Source organism: Zootermopsis nevadensis, unplaced genomic scaffold (genome assembly GCF_977971745.1).
Source record: "Zootermopsis nevadensis isolate Lab colony 2312 unplaced genomic scaffold, Znev_1.0 Znev_ptg000011l, whole genome shotgun sequence".
Classification (NCBI taxonomy): domain Eukaryota; kingdom Metazoa; phylum Arthropoda; class Insecta; order Blattodea; family Termopsidae; genus Zootermopsis; species Zootermopsis nevadensis.
The window spans coordinates 1,910,089-1,929,552 of NW_028259143.1; the positions used below are offsets into that span (position 1 = coordinate 1,910,089).

The following is a 19,464-nucleotide window of genomic DNA, read 5'->3' on the forward strand; positions in this document are numbered from 1 at the left end:
TATGCGTAGTAAGAATATCAAAACAGATATTGATGCAGACATAATTATTCACCCATTAGGAACATACAATATTTAAACGCTTTTTATCATAGTTACGTTATTGAAAACATTATTTTTAAACTAAAATTTATTTTATTATGAATTAAGTTTTAATGCTCAGTTCAAAATATTTTGTCATACTGATTTATAAAAACCTCGAGATTAAAATATATAAACAATAATTTTGCCTGTTGTTTTGTATGAGTGCAAAACATGATCTCTCACTGAGGGAGAAACATAGATTGCAGGTGTTTGAGGATATTTGGGCCTAGGAGAGAAAACTCCATGACAAACTTTCACAATCTGTTCTGGTTCCAAAAAATTCCTCTTATTTTTACCCACTATTTTGGAACAGGCTTATTTAAATTATAAACTCTTGCATTTCTGTCAACCTGAAAATTTTTATGTCAGAAAACTATATGGGTATTCTTATGGTTATACTTCAGAACACTATATCACAACTTTAATGCAATGAATAATGGTGATGCTTTTATATACACTACAGTGTTATGCAAATTAGAAAATGTACACACTGCATGCATGTTTATATATTCAAGTCATACATACTTTTCTTAAGTAACCCACTAAGAAAGAATAATAACATCACTGAGCTGTTAATGTGTCAGACAGATGGATAGCCAAACCAAAGTTCAGTAGTCAATTCTGTATGTGAATACAGCTGAACACTTTAAAATAATCTGAGACTTAACCGAGTTTAAAAACATACGAAATGTGGAAATTCTCGCTGCTGAGGTTGTCAGCTGTCTTTCATAAATTTTTCTTCAACTTTGAGACAGAGCTTTGTAATTTAACTTTTATATAGAGCACATTCTGCAAAATTAGCATCAAACAGAGTAAAATAATTCCTCGTTTTACTTACCTCCTCTTAAAATGAATTCAGTATAGTAAAATAGGCAAATGACAAGAAGAGTTTCAAATATACAACAAATACAACACTATTAAAAACATCAGAATGGATTACAGAGGCATAACTCTTTCAAATCACTCATATGATTGAGATGCAATGAAAATTATTATATTATTGAATATAATAAACAGGAAAAACAGCTGTAGGATCTGAGGTTTTCACAGCGGTGAGTCTGAAGCGTGCCGTCTCCTGGGTTGTTGCGTCCGCCTACCGGATTACACGGCACAAGAACTCAGAAGACGGCAATCGTCAGGAAAAACAGCTGTAGGATTTGAGGTTTTCACAGCGGTGAGTCTGAAGACTGCCGTCTTCTGGGTTGTTGCGTCCGCCTAGCAGATTACACGACGCAAGAACTCAGAAGACGGCAATCGTCAGGAAAAACAGCTGTAGGATTTGAGGTTTTCACAGCGGTGAGTCTGAAGACTGCCGTCTTCTGGGTTGTTGCGTCCGCCTAGCGGATTACATGACGCAAGAACTCAGAGGACGGCAATCGTCAGGAAAAACAGCTGTTGCGATTGCCATGTTAACACACAAATCATGATCAAGGTCTTTCTCAACTACTGTCACAGTCGTTAGACTTCAAGCAACTTAAATAATATTTTGGACAAGTCTGCGACTATGATTCCTGGTATTTGATAAGTGCACTTTGAACATTTATGTATTTAGTAGTAGTATTATTACTATTACTGCTGCCGTCACATATATCATAAGCAGGAAATAATAATTTCCTCGGCAGATGTTAAATACTTTGTAGCAGAATATGTCGAGGAAATTAGTAAATAAATACAAAGAATAACAATAAATTTCTGCATTCATCTCAGCAACTCCCGCACGTTAATGCAGACGCGAGTCCTCTTCTCTTTGATGTCTCGAAGTACATGTACTCCTGAAAGAAAGGAAATTCAAATTAAAATAAACTGAGGACAGCTGTCTTCTGCGCCGTAGCACGATGTAGCCTGGCAGAAGTTTACCAATATTTAAAAGGTTTTTTCTTGCCGTCATCATCGGACCATTTTATTTTATTACGGAATTATTTAATAAAACTGCACAAGACTGCATTTTAACAAATGTAATGTTCATGTTGTTCCATTACGTTACTTATTTTCCACACTGAATTTTTTAACAAACTATCTTCTGCTTTGTTTGTTACGTACCAGAAGAAACGCGGCTCCGAGTATGACGGCCTTCATCTCGCTCGTTACCTCGATGGTCGGAAATGTCACGGCCAGGTTGTACCCAGAAAACAAGCTGTCCCAGGCGTGGACGATACTTCCCACATTATTTGTACAGTCAGGAGACAGAATCTGTAACGAGAATGTAGAATTACAGTGACGAGTCTTTAAATTAATCCTGTAGTCACATGACAGTAGATATGTTATACTGCGGTTAATGAATTTCTGTAACCAAGAAATGTTATCAAGTTCCCTGTATTCTCGGATGTTACATCGCGTAGTGCGGTAGATACTGATCAAGATCTTGGAGGATCTTACAGAAATGTAACTTCCTATTTATCATTAATTTATAATTTAAACTAATTATGATACTGACATCAAATTTAGCCTGGTAATTGCTTCCACAGCAGGTCGTGGCTGATGAGGGACCTGTCATGCGATAAATAATTTGTCCGCTAGAGTTTCTCAGCTGAAACAAGGGGGCTGCGATGGTCCATTCCTGTATCACGCTGCCTGTGTAAAGATCTACATCAGAATATACTTCTAGCTCCTGGAAAACGAACAGAGACATGCGAAGACTTAAACACAAAAAGATGTAACAGATTATATTACAGTTCTACGCACTTTCTTGATATCTAAACCTGTTCTTAAAGAAATTATTTTCTTATGTGAGTGTCCTATATTTAGGCCCTTAAAATGGGAATTAAACTTTACCATACAGGAATAGCGGAATTCCTGTAGAACACGACTGACGGCTAGACATTAACTCTGGGGCTAAAGGCCTAGAGATGGCTGACATAAAAGTTTCGATGCATAGCTCTTAAAAGGTTGAGACTCGCATAATAAGTAAAATGTATAGAAAATTTTATAAAATTCCTTCAAAAGGCCTCGAAATTAAACCAAATGAACGCTAAACTCAAAGCGGTTCAAACAAAATTTATTTTTAATTAAATAAGTCTCATAGTTTGAATTTACTTGAGGACACAAATTTAAATACAGGGTTATTTTTAAAATGAAACTACAAGTAAACTGAAGCGGCCATTTAATTATGGGATCGTAGCAACGCACCTGAAGGCAACAACCAAAGAGCCAGCTGCTACAAGCCAGCTTCCTGTTAAGTCTGATGGCTTCCTGTCGACTCTGGTCATATAGCCGCATCTCGAAGCCTCGGTTTGAGGCGCAACACATGCGTTGTGTTTGGCTTGAACTCTCTGCTGCTATGTACAGTGTCTCGCCCTGCGGTACCTTCACTTCAAACCTGTTCTCCGACTCCACGTATGCCAGTACTGGGCGGAAAAACAGTAATTAATTTCTTTTTGACTTACCTATCTTGCGTCAAACTGGCAATTTACCTCTAAAAGAAATTCACAACGGCTTATATTTTTTTTTAACGTATACGACATCAACAGATATTTTAAACAAAAGCTGCAGGTCATAACCAAAGTTACATTTTATAATATCCGCCGATATCTGTATTCCTGGATGAACTGATTATCATCGAAATTTTCAAATTAAATTAATTCCACGACAAATTAAATTTAAATTCACGTAATACCTTCACATATTAAACATAATATGTTAATTTGATGCAGTTAAGACAAAGAACACAAATATTTTAATCTAGGGCTCCTACAGACAAATGATACACGTAAAGCGAAGCTGTCCCACTATACGCCATGTAGGCGCTTGGGGGGGGAAGAGTTACATCTCCTATTTGTTCATAACCTGAGCACGAGATGGGGATGAGCGGTGCGTGGATACAAACTAATAACAACTTACTGTCGACGAGTTCAACCGTCTGCTGGATGTTGACTTCATTGACGCCTCTAAGGAAGTCCAAGCCGGAAGGTGGAACCATGTGACTCGCGGTCGTTGAACGCCAGTCCTCTATATAATAATCAATATCATCTTTGATTCAAATTTTAATATCAGTCGTATTCAGGGGAAAAAATATTGAGTAAACCAAAGCTATCCCACTACACACCATGTAGGCACTTGGGGGGAGAGTCGCATCTCATATTTTTTCATAACCTGAGCACGAGATGGGGATGAGAGGTCAGGAATGTGTCAGCCATGCTTTTACCTTCAAGGAAAGGACCCACAGTAACCTAAAATTAATATTGATAATAATATTATCTTCCCACTTCTGTATTGGCTTTTAAAGTGGCTAATTTCCAACATGTTTTCCCATAAAATTCTGTGCCAGTTTCTTGTTTCGTCAGTTTTATCTATGACCTCGTGGAAATTTTTTGATTTAAAAAAAAACTAGTAACACCAGGAGTGCTTTAAAAGTCACTAAGACCTAATATTATTTTTCCTATATTTATTTTATTAGCAATTACGTGTTGAGATTGGGATCAGCCGCCGATTCCGGTTTACGTCTGCAAAGAGAAGTGGAATGGAACATGAACAAAATATATAATATATTAATGTTATTAAATAATAAAGGGGAAAATAATCTTTCACACTTTTGAAAGCGACCATTGTACAATTACTAGACTTAATTAGTTAAAACTTTTCCACTCTGTATACCTGGTAGTGGCTGAGCCGTGATGATAGTCCGCTGTGTGAAGACTGGCATGTCCAGGTACTCTGCCCCAAAATAAACAAAAACAGAACAACATTGTAAATGAATATCAATATAAATTATCCAAAGATTCCTGTAAAATTAATATAAATTTTTATTTTATTTACCCCTCTGTGGGGCCTAATACGCTGACTACTTTCTGAATGAAGCTCTTTTAAAAAGAATTAAAACTAAAGCCGTCCCACTACACGCCATGTACGTCATTTGGGGGGGGAGGTATAGCTCCTACTCATTCTTGACCTCGGCATTGTTAATCTTCTGGGTTGTAATGACTTATGTACTTGTCGGTAGAACCAAGGTTTTGGAGGAACATACTGCCTCCATCTTCAAGACTACTTCAAGTCCACACGACGTCACGACCCTAAAGACTAGCATCGACCTGTTTATATGTTTATAGACTTTCATGAGTACTATAGAACTGTCAAGTCAGTCCTAACTTTACGAAATTTCGCTCATACGAAATCTTCCGAATAAATTATTTCCCATAAGTCCCCAAAAAAGACGCGTAAATACAACTCAGTGCCCTTGAATCACTTTAGCCTCGAGAAAACAAGATGGTAGCAAGATAAATGTTTAATTCCCCATTGTTGTTGGATGATGTATTTGGTTTTTACAGGTTATGTTTACGTAATAATCTGTTTCCGTTGCTTCTATGTTCCGTATCGGGCAATAAAATTGTAGAGTTCCATTATTGGGGCCTTTTCCAATCGTTCGGGAACTATTCGCTCTATGAAATTTCTCCAGGGACTATTTTTATGGGGCAGGGATTGCCTGTACTTATCACTGCGCAATACATCACACATTCTGTCTTATGGTCTTGGCGTACCTATGTATTCAGTGGCTGGCGTTCGACGACCACGATTATCGTTTTCACCTCTTTCAAATCCGAAAGCTCCTGAAACAAACGCATCTTATACCACGTGACGTAAAGAAAATTACGGTTTTTAAACAAATGACAATAATTAACGGCTAAACGGATGTAAAAGAAAATCATGTAAGTTGTTCAGAACAAGTAACATGTCTCACAGAACAATGCCTTCTATTTCAATTGTTGCGTCATCCGATACTTAAGATATTGATGGTAATGTTAACATAACAATGCCTGCTTTTAATATTCAGAATGGAAAAGATTTTTCTGCGGAAACAATCAACTTAACTGAATAAATCTTTCTGTACTCAGATGCGTTATATATAACTTACATGTTATTCAAATCCGCCGAGACGTTCATTGTTACAAATGTTTAAAATAAACTGTATTTTTTTTGCGTCATCCGATATTTGCGGTGATTTCTACGACACATCTATAAGCTATGCTACCTACCAGACCGATTTCGATTAAACTCGGTATGGTAGGTAGGACGCTGTTTCTTGCGGACAGAGCTGGACAAGACGAAACTAGAAGGCTATTTCCTAAATATGTTACAAAACGAACCCGGAACGAAGTTCTCAGACTTAGAAGGCTAAAACTGGGTCAAGATACTGCTTTAGGTTTTTAAGCCTGAAATAACAAAACACTCGAAAGACCGAGACGTAAATGGAAGTATAATATTAAAAAGCATGCTGATGCTAGCAATACATTACTTCAAATGCATTTTAAGACAATCAGGTACCGTATGTTACTTCTAGAACTTCATGTTTAGCGTAATGTCTCATAATCCTTTAATAATAACATCTATTTCAATTATCACCTAACCTAACAAATATAATTAATGTCATTGAACAGTCCTTCTTCAGAAACGAAATGTACACTCAGCCAAAAATTTTACAAGACTCGAAGGTTCACACTGGGAACTAGTTTACCACTCGCCATATCTGATCGCCTTTGTTTTTTTGAATATAATTATTAACACAGTTGTGTAAACCTGAATAATCCAAATTTTGTATATTGAGGATCTCTCCATTGCCATCCAGTTCTTCTGGACGATTATCTGCAGCTGTAGCCATGTTGAAAGCTTAAATATCTTCGTATTCTTTAACAACCAACACCTTTAGCAAGAAGATATTGTTTAAAACAATTTTTCTTCTTACATATTTACACGCTAATTATATATTTCAAATGACACACAACCACCGGTTTAATCCTTCAAATTGTTGCCAATGCAATAAGTCAGACTTTTGTTATAAGTTCGACCTTACACCTAACGAGATAAGTTACGTATAATCTACAGAAAGCAATCTGAGATAAGGTCTGCCATGTTTCAAAACCTTCACTGTAATATGTTGCCTGACAATGCCGAAAATAAATAACCTATCCTTTCATTCAACAGGCAAAGAATACAATCTATCGTTCTGTCCGATCAACAAGTTAGCAGATTAAGCTTCATATCGCACTATCTTATCACCTGAATACGTTTTATCTCTCATGTGAAGTGTTTCATCACTAACACCAAACGTGCTTAAAAAACTGATCTACATTCTTTTGAAACTGTTGTTCTTGTGCAGTAGAAATTTTCGAATTACGAGTTACATCTGGCGAAACAATTGCAGCGGTTGGGAGGCGTGGAGAGGGGGAAGGCGTGCGAGCGCTGCGCCGGGACAGTAGATGACGTCATGACAGGGGTTCTTCCAGGTGGTTGTGCTGTCTGGTGGGTTCCTCGAGCCAGTCTAGCGTCCATTATTGTTCTCAAATCTCAACCAAAGTCGTCACGTGCACGTGAATTTTAGTAAAACTCCCTAGTATAAAATTATATTAAAATCCGTTCGGTGGGCGTATTTATAAAACTCGAAACAATGGTTCCTTTCTATGGACGCCAGAATTTGTCCAGTAAAATGCAAGATTTTAAAATATGAAATTTGAAGTTCTCATGGCGGCGGAGATGTCCACATGGGTCTTCCGGGTTGTCATGCCATGTAGATTTATAGGTACATACTGCCTCCATCTTCAGGGACGAAGTCGAGGCAGTACGTTCTTCCAAAAATGTTAGCGTCTACCTAGAAGTCCGATCACAGGATAACACCCCCAGAAAATTAACATGGGCAAGATTTTAGAAATTTCCAATATTGTGGGGGTATACTTTTCGATTGTCGCTGTAGTCACAACAACATTTTCTGGAATTGTGTTATGGGATTTGAAGAAAACACAGATTTTTGTAGACTTTAGCTAAATGAAGAAATTACGAACAAATTCCAACAGTAACGAAATTATTAGGTAAAGACACTCATTAATAAGGACAGCTGGAAAAAAGAAATATGGCCCCCACAGAAAAGAAGCGATTCAAAATTGAACAAGGAAGAGAGTTCAGGAGGTGTTTTTCTGACTCAAAGACACAAAATACATTACGGCCAGTGCACATTAATACAAGTTCATGTTCAATTAACTGGAAATGAAGTTGCGTATGAATATTACGCTAGAGCTTAAACCGGATCAAATGTTTACATACCTTGGACAAAACAGGTGACTGCATTCAAACTGCTTTCTCGTCCCGTTCTCCGGACATTCACGTGACTACGATTTGAAACATCGCTGGACACCATTTTAATCACAATGTCTTTGTAAGCTCTTTCACGACCGTCTTTGTTTTTGCACACAACCGATGTTTTCCACTAACATTTCTGCGAAGAATATAATCGCGTAAACTTTGCGTTCTCTGCTTCCGAAACCCGGCCATTTTTCTTTCCACTCGGACTGTCTAAGCCTTTAAAGAACACACAAAAATGAACACAACTCGAAATTCGGCCAATCCACTGCAGCTACCGTCCAAGTCGCTCGTAACCCTGATGACGGAGGCAGCGAGCACGTCTGAAATGTTGGTAAACTTCAACCAGATCACATGGTTCAAGAACCTAGAAGGCAGCCGTCTTAAAAGAGGACATAAATTAGAGTTAATTCATTCCGAATAGTTGGCATTAATACACGCTCTCTTCCAGTGAAAATGAAACATGAGCTCAAATTAACGTAAACCTCGCTTTAGAGGCGATTGCAAAATTAAAATAATTGGGGGAAAAAGGTAAAAAGATACCGACGTTATAAGATGCGTAAAGTTATTTCTCACTATGAAGGAAGAAATTTATTAACGCAGTTTTTGAAACGTCGTTTAATACCGCGGTTACCAACTAAAAGGTTATAAAGAAACAGTCACGAAAGAAACGGGACGCAATAAATAAGTTCGGAGGAAGTTTTGTACTTCAGACGCTAGACGTAAAAGACTTACAATATAAAGAAAAAAATAAATGCTAATGATATTAGCGGTCAAAAACATTTTTTGTCTGTAATATAAAAATTGCGACATCTTTTATGCTTTTCTGTTTCACTGGAGAATATTAAATTTATAATTATTTTTATTTACGTCGACAGTGATGCTCATGGCACAAAGGCAATATTTGTGACGTACGATGCTCATCGCTGGTGATATCAATTTATAAAATAAAAGAATGTTAAAATTGTAAATCTGCATCAATACAAGGAAATTCAGATGAAATTTGTGGGGAGAAAGATGATCTTCAAACAGAGTCGACCGACAGGACAGACAACTAGATGCGTGACCAGATATTCCGACGATAAGATGACATCACCACTGTTTGCACCTCGAGGTACGTCCAAGCACAAAAAGCCGACAAATGCAGAAAAAAAAACAGGGGTGTTCATAATTCACTGGTGAAACAACTAGTAAGACCTAACGTGTCGCACTTTGCACCCGGTACCACTCTATGAATCTTCTTCCTCTGTAACCAGCTCGACCGAATGTTAACGTTCCTGTTTTTGACATATCTGAAACGCAGGACGCGCGGTTTACGTTCCCTGCCGGCGAATCAATTTAAAGCAGTCAGAATTATTTCTCGCAACAATTTTGAAGCGTGAAAGTCATCCATAAAATTACAAAATGTTAAAAAAATATGTTTATGGACTCTTTCAAATATTTGCCGACTACCTGTAGATCTCTTCACGTAGATAATTTTTTTGCACACGGAACGATAATAAATATGAACAATAATGGATTAGGAACCGACACACCTCATATCAAGAACCGCTTCATAACTGGAATTAACGTAGAGACGACAGAAAATTAAGAAAAACTAACGACGAAATCATAAATTCAGCTCTTGGAAAATTTTTCAAAACTTTAAACATAAAATATTAATTATAAATACAGTAGACTTAAGATACAGCGTTTAATCGCCAATGTGTGAAGTGAGTGCGGAACAAATACAATTTACAGTCCGTAAATTTATACATAAATTCCTACACATCATTAAGAGTTTGTAAGACATCATAAAACAATTTTTACAAATTATTAGTTGTATATTGATGGTTAGAAATATATACATTTAACAGACGACGCAGACAAAATAAATATTAAAATGATTGTATAACAACGCGTCCACAGACGCAAAATTCTTGACAAATCGCAACTTAACGTCTCACCTCCTCTACATATTCAATAAAATATACGCAGAAGTTCCGACTCACACTTTCTTTCACTTTCCTCCCGATCACGCAAGGAATTTCCGGAATGACTGCAGTACGATGGCAATGTTTGGCGAGTTACGAAACGAAGTCGCAGTGTCCATTATTTCGGCGTATTACAATTTTCTGAATTCTTTCTTTTGGTTTTATACTCTAACTTTTTAAATTTATCGTAACTATTTTACTAGCATATAAAACGCGCTTACAAACAAAACTGTTTACACTTTGGACACCAACGCTGAGCGCGTTTCGACCTCAAGACGTCATCAATGTCCTTCGAAGTGTAAACAGTTTTGTTTGTAAGCGTGTTTTATATTCCAGTGCGCTACACGGTACGCAAGGTTTTAAGATTATTTCACTAAAATTTTATATATTCTTAACTTTAATTGTAATAGCAAAAATCTGTACTAGCGACAGCATTTGAACTTAAGTGCCCAACTGCGTAAGTACATCATGCGGATGAGATTCATCTCGCTCGCGACAGGAGCCGAGTGAGGGGCTATTGCGAACGCAATAATAAACCTTTGGGTTCTATAAAAAGCGAGAAATTTCTAGACCAATCATGTGACTATCAGCTTCTCAAGAACGACTCTGCTTCGTTAAGTTAGGTACGGAATGTACTGAAGCACTTTTTAATTTTCTTCCGACCATTTCTTCCAATCGTTCAACAAAAATATTCCCAAGTTCAATAGTCGAACCGCAGAGCAGCGTGGCCGATACAACATGGCACTGGTATGACACACGTGAGATGTAGTCCTCATGTAGGCTACCATTTATATTTAATTATCTTCTCTTGAGAATCTTTAGTCGCACGTTCGCCGGCACTACGTCGATATCCAGATATCATCCATAGATTTGTCTGTAAGTTCATCCGATGAAAGGGCATGAAGCGTTTTGAGAGTCTCCAAATAAAACGTTAATTCGGACGTCACGATCCTGTAAACAAATAATTTGTTTGCTATTAGTTGTTTCGTCTTCTGCTTCCAACTTCAGCGCTGAAGATGGAAGCAGCCTCTTACTCCAAAACATTGGTACGAAGACCAACGACACAGAAAAACACTAACTATACTCACATCACAGCGAAATAAAATCCAAGTTTGTCTGCTCAAATGAATTTGGTAAACGCGGTAAATGCAGAGGGATATTTTTCTTTTGTGAGACAATACCTGGGTTGTGATGTACAGAACTAAGAAATTTATGAAGTTATCAGGAAAAAACACAGTGAACCCCCGACTTACCAAGCGGTAAAACAGTGACGTGTTTTCAGACGAATCGTACTCGATCTGTCTCACATCGTACAATACAGTCTACAAATGTAATGATTGAAGCTTGAAGCGATGTGTTTATTTACTTACTTTACTGAAGTCAAAAAGATGTCAATCATCCACACAGAAAATACATAATTAAAAACATGGATAAAAATTGTCCTTCAGTACCAACTACAAATTATTGACCATTGCAGCTGAGTGGTTAGGGCTCCTGCTTCATATTCGGGAGCTCCCGGGAACAAATCTCGGCCTGACTGAAAGTTTTCCTACGTCCCTCCAGGTAAATTCTAAGACGAAGATTTCCGTCTTCTGGGTTGTTGCGCCGTGTAGTCTCGTCGATGTTTACCAACGTTTCAGAGGTCATACTGCCTCCGTCATCAGGGCGATGAATATCATATTCATCGCCCTAAGAATTAAATGTGAAAGTGACTCAGATTTGTTGAAAAACAACGTATATTTTTGTCAATAATATATATAAATACCCCTCATGCATCTGTGAGTAATGCCGATTGCTACGCTACATCACACTTCTTTCATTTCGCTCGAACTTACCCGTGTTGTGGTCCACCGTTATTCACCACATTCATTTTCATCAACTGCTCTCTCAGTTTATCCTTGAATGTTGCATTTACTGTCCTATACAGTTCTTGAACTTGAGTCTCTGGCAGAATATTAGAAACCGCTTCATGTAGTTTTGTCAGATGCCTGCGTAACAACAAAATATATAACAAGTGACTGTACTATGTCCCCACTTATTGGTACCTGCACCAACTGTCCAGGCTGGAAAAAAAAAAAAAAAAAAACACAGCACATCAATAATAAACTCTCATCTTGTTTATGACAGAATCCCTGATTCATACCTGGATATGTTACGAAATGCTTGTGATGGAACTGGCGGCCGGGCATCCCACTGACTCATCTGCACAGTTATGAGGTTGCTGATTATGGATAAAACTTTGCTTTCTATCTCGTAAACATGGCTGTTGACGTCCTTCTCTACACCATCGAACTGGTTGATTCCGCCGACGCCGATATTACGATACGGATGCTGCTGTGTCTGATGGTGCGTTTCAAACACCTCTATAAATTATAACAATATATGAAATTACACTATCCTGTTTAATTCAACTCAAAATTATATTCTTCCATACACGAGTTCAGTAATTAATTATCACTCGTTCTCTAGTCACCCTTACCAACTTCTGACGAGTAACAATCAAAAATGGCCGTCTTCCATTTCGGAGGTTCTTCCTGTCACAGTCGTCAGCGTAATGAGTGATGAAAACCTCAAATCTTAGTAACATTCGCCTAGTAATTTTACCATTGACGGACAAAACTGACCTTCATCACTTGCACATCACAGCTTACACGCAGTTTGACTGGACAAGTCATAATTCAAAATTCTTCATGGTATAGTGAATTTAATGCGCTCTTAATTTAAAAATAATTCATCGAGCTCCATAAATTTCAATTAAAATTTAACTACCAACCTTGAAAATGATTTTTGACATGAGGTATCAGCCACAACAAGAGCTGTAGAGCCCTAGAAGCTAACGCCAAGTTTGTTGTGGTAATTGTTTTCAATCCAGCCACATGAATTGCTCCAGCTCCTAGAATTAGCTGGCAACAGCGGGAATTGAACAGTTGTAAAAGCTCTGCCAGGTGGCGACACAAATTGGGCGCCATGACGGTTAGATCTGCCGCACAGACACAGTATTCGGCTACCATCTTCAGCAGCAGGAGGACTGTACTACAAGCAAATTGAATAGAAAATATATGGAGAAAGGAATAATCTCCTTTTTGCAAAAAACAACTTCATAAAAATGAAAATTAATTGAGGACAAACACCAATTGCGGCTAAACATACAAATATACTGGAGTTTACTGCAAAACAGGTTCCTAATAAAAACAAGTTAGAAAATGTATGCATACATTACAATTCTAATGATGGCGACTGAAAACCATGGCAACTGACCAACACAAAATAAAGTTACATTTACATACCAAAACTTTAAACATTAGTTAGACAATCAGTAAGACAGAAATATTATTTCTCTAATTCTTAACTGCAGGCATTAATTTGCTAACACCTATTGCAATTTTAAAAAAAAGTTTAATTTATTACTTTTTTTACAAATATGATACTGAAACATACCCTACAACAGCATACTTCTCTTCTCCAACCATCAACTCATGTGATGGCTTCCTGTCGCCAGCTTCAGGTTCTGTCTCACGTCTTGTAAGTGAAAATTTTCCTGAAAAAAAAAATACAAACATTACATCAATCCCAATACAAAAAAAAACTTTTATTAAACTGAAATGCCATTAGACTGATTTGTTATATACTATTTTATATCCAACATCAACTTTCCAGAGGAAGATACATTGGGATTATGTAATCAAAATGTAATCAAATACTATATTCATCTGAATATTGAGCATAGTAATATCTTATTGTGTCTCAACATATTTATTACACCGTGGAATGGTGATATTTATATTAATTTCCAGCTTCTTGAAATAACAACAAAAATACATTTTTAATTTTTCTTGTCACCAAATAAAAATTAAAATTAAAATCTCAGGCGGGTTGCCTCCATTCTTAGGATTCCTATGAAAATGGGTGCTCTATATAAAAATTTTGATGCTCATGCACTATTACAGACTCAATTTACAGATCAACATTCTTTGTACCAAAAGAACTCTGGTTCTTAAAACAAAAAATCAATAATTAAGCTGAATATTCGATTGCTCCAATCCTAGACGTAATTTAGCAAATTATTTTGTCAACTCTTAAATAATCATCAATTATTTATGATAATTTTCTACACAAAATGTAAAATCACTTACCAGTGTCACTTATATAAGTAACAAGTCGTTGAAATTCTGCTGGAACATCGGCCTGTTTCCATCGTTCGCTGTCTAGGATAAGACTTAATTTGGTCTTTCGATCGTGATGAAAACGCTGCACAAATTTGCTAGCCTGTAACCGACAGAGCCTATATATAATATTTTCAAGCAAGACGAGCAAACGGAATAAAACTGGAAAGCCAACCATGTTACTGCAAGACTCAAGTGATGGTGTGCGTCGCAGTCTGATTAAGACAGCAGATCTGAGAACATGAGAACTTGAGTTCGCAAGATTCACGGCTTCAAGAACATAAATAATATCATTTCCCAAGAAAGCCCATCTTTCACGAGTTCTACAAGAGGTTTAAGAGGCGTGGAACATGTCTAATACCGTAGTAGAAGAGCCCGAAGATTCATTGCGACATTATCTTCCCAACTTTGACTCATTCTTCCAGGTGGATGTTTTTAAAAAGATTTACCCACCAAAATATGTCTCCCCCATCATAGCCACTACCCATTATAAAATAGTGTTCACGTAACACTGAATCAATCAATAACATTTTGAAAAATACAATTGCACACTGAACATTTTTCCCAAATAATTAACTCTGCTTAGTAATAAGTAAGAACATAAGAAAGATTTCGCAAACCTGAACTTTGAAAGCAGATCTAAGGGCTGTGCTGGTTTTACTGCTAACTTTCTCACACTGCTCTGTGAAGGTATCGATGACACGTGCAAGATCACAAATTTGGGATGCTGTTGCCTTATCCACCAACCAGTACGCACCGTGTGACTGCACAACAAAAAGTAGTGTCATCAGCAACATAAATTTGTATTAAAGAAACGTCATACAGTAACAACAGACTGACCATTTAATATTTATAAATTTATGGTTCTCCATAATTTAACATTAAATTTTTGTAGTCGTATCATCTCAGAACAAACTTCTGGAATATCACGACGAGATGCCACAACAGGATGAAACTGAATACGTTGACAAAAGAAGCAGTCTGGGGATACATACAGATTCAATGTCAAATGCCTTTGAATTTTGAATGTCGCATAGTTCCGCACAACTGTCGCACATTATTAATAGCAAACACAAGACTTTATTTTATGCTATGACAGGTTTTCTGTCTTCATTTATTCCTTCCTTCCTTAATTTTTTCCTTCATCCTATGCCTTATTCTATACTTTCATTTATGAAAATTACTGTACTCCATTACAATGTTTTTACAGAATAAAAGCAGTAATTGGCTCTTAGTTGGTTAATGCACAGCATACGTCGCAGTAGCGTATGCTCCGACACCAAGCGCTTGGAAGAATATTACTGAAAGAGACTTCAAGGCACTGAAAATTAATTCTGTATAAGACTGTGGAAAAACAGGTGAAGAAGAACAAATTTCGACGCCACAAAAGCGAAAATTTCCGTAAATAACAACGACGCAGAAGAATCCTAAAAACTTATATAAACATTTAAAAGAGAAAGTAAAATACATACTAAGGTATTTTGTGTTTGCCCTTGCTTCTCTCCACTTCGGACCTCTTTTTGAGAAGTGTTGCTTTTGTCTCGCTGCTCGCTGGCTGGGGCGTGTAATGGCACTGACAGCAGCTGAGCCACACGCTCATGAGCGTAGTCACAGACAGATGTCAGTAAGTCACGTAGCTTTCCTACCACACGTCCATGCTCCTCCAACGAAAGGAAACTATCTGAGGGATCCGAACTGCAAGAAAGAATCTTCTAATTATATCAAACTACAATAACATGAATCTTCTCGCCAGGTGAAATCGCTTTGTGCTCAGGCAAGTGTCACAGTGCGAGATGATGAACCTACAAAGATGTGAATGAATTAGAGTGCTATGAAGTCTTCAGCCTAACCCGTGGGGGCCAAACATGATTTCAGTGGTACCAACACACTGTAATCTCCGTAAAATAAAATACAGATTAAACTTCTTGACTGGAAACCCGGTGATCTTGTAGAACGGCATAAAATTAGTGCCAAGGTCATAGGACACCGCATTCTCAGATAAAACTATGATCACATGACAATATTCTTAGAGAAACATAAATGCGGACGCCAGACACTAACAGCGCCCTAGATTTCTAGACACCAGGTTCTTAGATGACACTAAGTTATTACAAGGAAGCATTTCAAGCTTTTTAAAATTCAAATACGCCGATGTCTCTGTATGATTACCACATATTATTAGAACAGTCGTACTTACACGACAGACATGTGAATTTGTGAAGGGACGTCAATGCCACTTGCCAAGTTCTCACTTGATTCGGGGACTTTCCCCGCACTCACATCCGCAGCTTGCCGCATGACATCATGGACAGCCTGGAATACAATTCAGACCACTAATCTTGTGGTTACACGTGAAAGAGTAAACTGGGTCTTAACTTTGGAACTAACGAATAACCATTTGAAAAAAAAAGAAAATCAATTTTACTAGCAAGTTACCACCTCTTGCACCACAAACAATAAGTTCAGACGCTATAACAAAGATTTAAGCATCATCTGTTACTACAGCATCACTGAAACAGCGTTACTATTGAAGATTGAAGACGTACCGACATACTTGACCACTGAAGACAATGAAGAATTGTCACTGTTGATGAATAAATATTCCCAACTACGCACTTTTGGAACAACGTAAATGCAGTGTAGCAGCTCACATGACAATTGTCAGTGTCGTACGATTATAGAGCATGGTTTTAATGATAACTCAACACTAGTAACTAAAAAAATATATTTTTTGTGATTTGTCCGTCACCAAATTATAACTCGTTTACTCACTTTGAAATTCTGAGGGGAAGAGACTGCTTGGGAGACCTAGACGTAGATGGGAGGATAATGTCAGGCAGGATCTATGGGAGATAGGAGTTGAAGGAGACTAGATTTTGTTGGCCCGGTGGAGGGCTTTGGTTAATTCGGTGATGAACCTTCGGGTTCGGTAAGCCATCTAGTTAGTTACTCACTTTGACTCGATGCACAAGACACATCAACGTGGAAGTTGTGTTCTCAAGGAGGTGGAGCCAGTCATGGAGTTCAAGTCCCTGCAGTTGGTCACCCAGTCCAGTAAGAGCCAGTTCAGAGTCTCCCAAGTCACTCGCTGCTATAACCTCTATCACGATCTGTTGAACAAAATTCGTAAGACAAACTAACATATGCCCTGGTTAAAACCTTCAAACCAGCACATTTACGTTATGATGCACATTAAATTAAGTGTGATACCAATGATGATTCATTGAGAGTTGAAAAACACTCTTCCAAACTGACACTGGTTACTTGCTAGTGATACGACAGTGCACTGATGTAACAGATATTGGCACTACTGCTGTGTAAAAAGTGCTGAAACATCAGATAATAATTATATGACGACGACGTACAAGATCCCCAAACTAAGCTGAGTGTTGATTTAAACCAATTCAGAAAATTCAGATTATTCCTTTGAAAGTATATAAGAAACTGGTCCCTTGAATATCGTTATTAACAGATTTTATTACACAGAGAAGAACAATTACCTGCTTAACAACTGCCTTTATTGTTGTGAATGCTTCATCCTTGTAGGTGTCAACGAAATTAAAATGTTTCTGATGCAACATTCCAAATATTATCGACACTAGCTTATCCTGCAAATCGAGAACAAGATCTATGCATTATCATGATTTCGCCAGCACAGAGATAATTGCAAAAGATTCTGTTTCCAGAAAGAAACTAATGTACTTCATAATATTCCAAAGATTATAAAATAAATACAGAAATCTGCAAATTTCACACATATTATATTTTTTTTTCCTTAGACTGTTGTACAAGTACAGTAATTCCATACATATTTACTGGCCAGAAACATTCAATACGTTACCTACCCCTTCCAAAACTTGCTGATCTTCACCCAGCGGCCTGTTGAGATCTGCCGTAGCATAGCGCTCAAATTCTGTACTCAACATTTTGTCTATGAGGTGTTGCATCTCGAGCAGCTGTGAACTCAGATGTCTGCGGAACATACGAAAAATATATATACTAAGTATACCAGTCCAGAACCACTGTAACTGGTAGAATTAAAAATTTGAACTGGCCAGCAAATCACGCGTGAAAGATCCCATGTTAGCAGTATCTGCTAGTGGTGCAGGTGGTTACGAAATAAATAAAATATTTCTTCTTAAACATCTCTGTATTTGAAAGATGTGAGAAAGTGGCATAATCCGCAGAGATTTACCTGAAGCTGTGAACTCCTGCGAGCTCTTGTACCAGGATCTCCTGAGTCGTGGAAATGAGGTCCAGAGCTGCTACGTAGTCAGGTGTAGACAACAGTAACTGGATCATTGGTTGTGTCTGGTGCACTGTTGACATTAGTTTGATCTGGAAAAAAATTGATGGATCATTAACACTCTGACACAGATGCTTGTCTAAATATTTAATAATTCACAAACTCAACGCTTTATCAGTACGAAGATCAACTGGCTAATTCTGCTTAAGAAAGCAATCACTATATGAGAGCCAAAGCCGACTACTTTGACTGCTGGCCTCACGTTCACATGCCTAAGCAGAGGTGAACGATCATCCAATCAGATATAGGGTGACGTGTGGTCAGCACGACGAACCCCCAGCCATTGCTAGCTTTCCTGACCGGATTACGCTACTCATTGTAGCTCCCCAATTTCCTCACGATGCTGGGTTGGCACCGGTCCCATACACTGGTCGAAAGCTCATGAGAAATTTCTTTCCTCGAGACTCGAACCAGCGCGCATTCCGTATCACCGGTCCGAAGCATGATGCCTCAGACCGTGTGGCTACGGCACAGGACGAAAGCAATCACTATCAACTCCGAAAATCATATAAAATGTATAATACACCTTGTCGGAAAAATGCAGTCACTGAATGGTACATATAGTTATCACTGGTATTCAAAGGATTAATAATAAATTCTGATCATGTATGTATACTAATTGGAATATCATAAATCATAAATATTATCTTTATGAATATTTCTTGTGAACAAGCTTCGTTATTACACACAACTTACCTTATCATAAACTGAAAGATGGTTACAGCGTTTTCTCTCCAACCTTAAAATATCTAACGAGTCTTTTACTAATGAATTATCAATATGGTGAATCTTTTCTCTGAAACATAAAAATGTAAAATTAATAGTCTCTTAGTATTCATAAAACATGCCAAAACTATTATGAAAGGAAGATAGTGCCTGA

General features: G+C 37.5%; 2 protein-coding genes across 11 annotated transcripts in view; both read right to left on the minus strand.

Annotated features, from left to right (window-relative positions):
* Positions 1 to 459: 459 nt before the first annotated feature.
* LOC110828010 (phospholipid scramblase 2) lies at positions 460 to 9,675 on the minus strand. 5 transcript variants are annotated; one of them, XM_087347065.1, is made up of 9 exons: positions 7,069 to 8,072; positions 5,553 to 5,621; positions 4,672 to 4,731; positions 4,482 to 4,520; positions 3,919 to 4,026; positions 3,208 to 3,425; positions 2,516 to 2,689; positions 2,122 to 2,271; positions 460 to 1,853 (listed from the first exon to the last, which is right to left on the minus strand). In XM_087347065.1, exons 1-9 carry the CDS (start codon positions 7,088 to 7,090, stop codon positions 1,785 to 1,787), a joined length of 909 nt encoding a protein of 302 aa, XP_087203191.1. In that variant the 5' UTR covers positions 7,091 to 8,072; the 3' UTR covers positions 460 to 1,784. The 5 variants fall into 5 exon arrangements, with proteins under 5 accessions (XP_087203191.1, XP_087203189.1, XP_087203190.1 ...); XM_087347063.1 differs by lacking the exon at positions 7,069 to 8,072 and adding an exon at positions 6,589 to 6,993; XM_087347064.1 differs by lacking the exons at positions 5,553 to 5,621; positions 7,069 to 8,072 and adding an exon at positions 8,107 to 9,675.
* A 146-nt stretch (positions 9,676 to 9,821) lies between these two features.
* Positions 9,822 to 19,464, minus strand: part of scat (VPS54 subunit of GARP complex scat) — a 57,790-nt gene continuing 48,147 nt past the window's right edge. For 5 of the 6 annotated variants that reach the window (XM_087347052.1, XM_087347050.1, XM_087347051.1 and 2 more), the window contains 14 exons: positions 19,281 to 19,380; positions 18,474 to 18,616; positions 18,124 to 18,250; positions 17,779 to 17,886; positions 17,233 to 17,388; positions 16,476 to 16,591; positions 15,751 to 15,973; positions 14,899 to 15,042; positions 14,249 to 14,381; positions 13,554 to 13,653; positions 12,889 to 13,148; positions 12,259 to 12,478; positions 11,951 to 12,103; positions 9,822 to 11,066 (listed from right to left, as the gene is read on the minus strand). In XM_087347052.1, the coding sequence (XP_087203178.1) occupies positions 10,955 to 11,066; positions 11,951 to 12,103; positions 12,259 to 12,478; positions 12,889 to 13,148; positions 13,554 to 13,653; positions 14,249 to 14,381; positions 14,899 to 15,042; positions 15,751 to 15,973; positions 16,476 to 16,591; positions 17,233 to 17,388; positions 17,779 to 17,886; positions 18,124 to 18,250; positions 18,474 to 18,616; positions 19,281 to 19,380 (2,095 nt within the window). In that variant the 3' untranslated portion in view covers positions 9,822 to 10,954. Of the gene's footprint in view, positions 11,067 to 11,950; positions 12,104 to 12,258; positions 12,479 to 12,888; positions 13,149 to 13,553; positions 13,654 to 14,248; positions 14,382 to 14,898; positions 15,043 to 15,750; positions 15,974 to 16,475; positions 16,592 to 17,232; positions 17,389 to 17,778; positions 17,887 to 18,123; positions 18,251 to 18,473; positions 18,617 to 19,280; positions 19,381 to 19,464 lie in introns of those variants that run through there. The other variant, XR_015534665.1, reaches the window with a different exon arrangement.

Coding starts and splice junctions, on each gene's coding strand:
- LOC110828010 (XM_087347063.1), bottom strand. CDS start 6,670: ATGGCTACAGCTGCAGATAATCGTCCAGAAGAACTGGATGGCAATGGA. Junction 4,027..4,481: donor GCTGATCCCAATCTCAACAC/GTAATTGCTAAT, acceptor ATTATTATATAG/AGGACTGGCGTTCAACGACC. Junction 1,854..2,121: donor TCGGAGCCGCGTTTCTTCTG/GTACGTAACAAA, acceptor CCTTTCTTTCAG/GAGTACATGTACTTCGAGAC.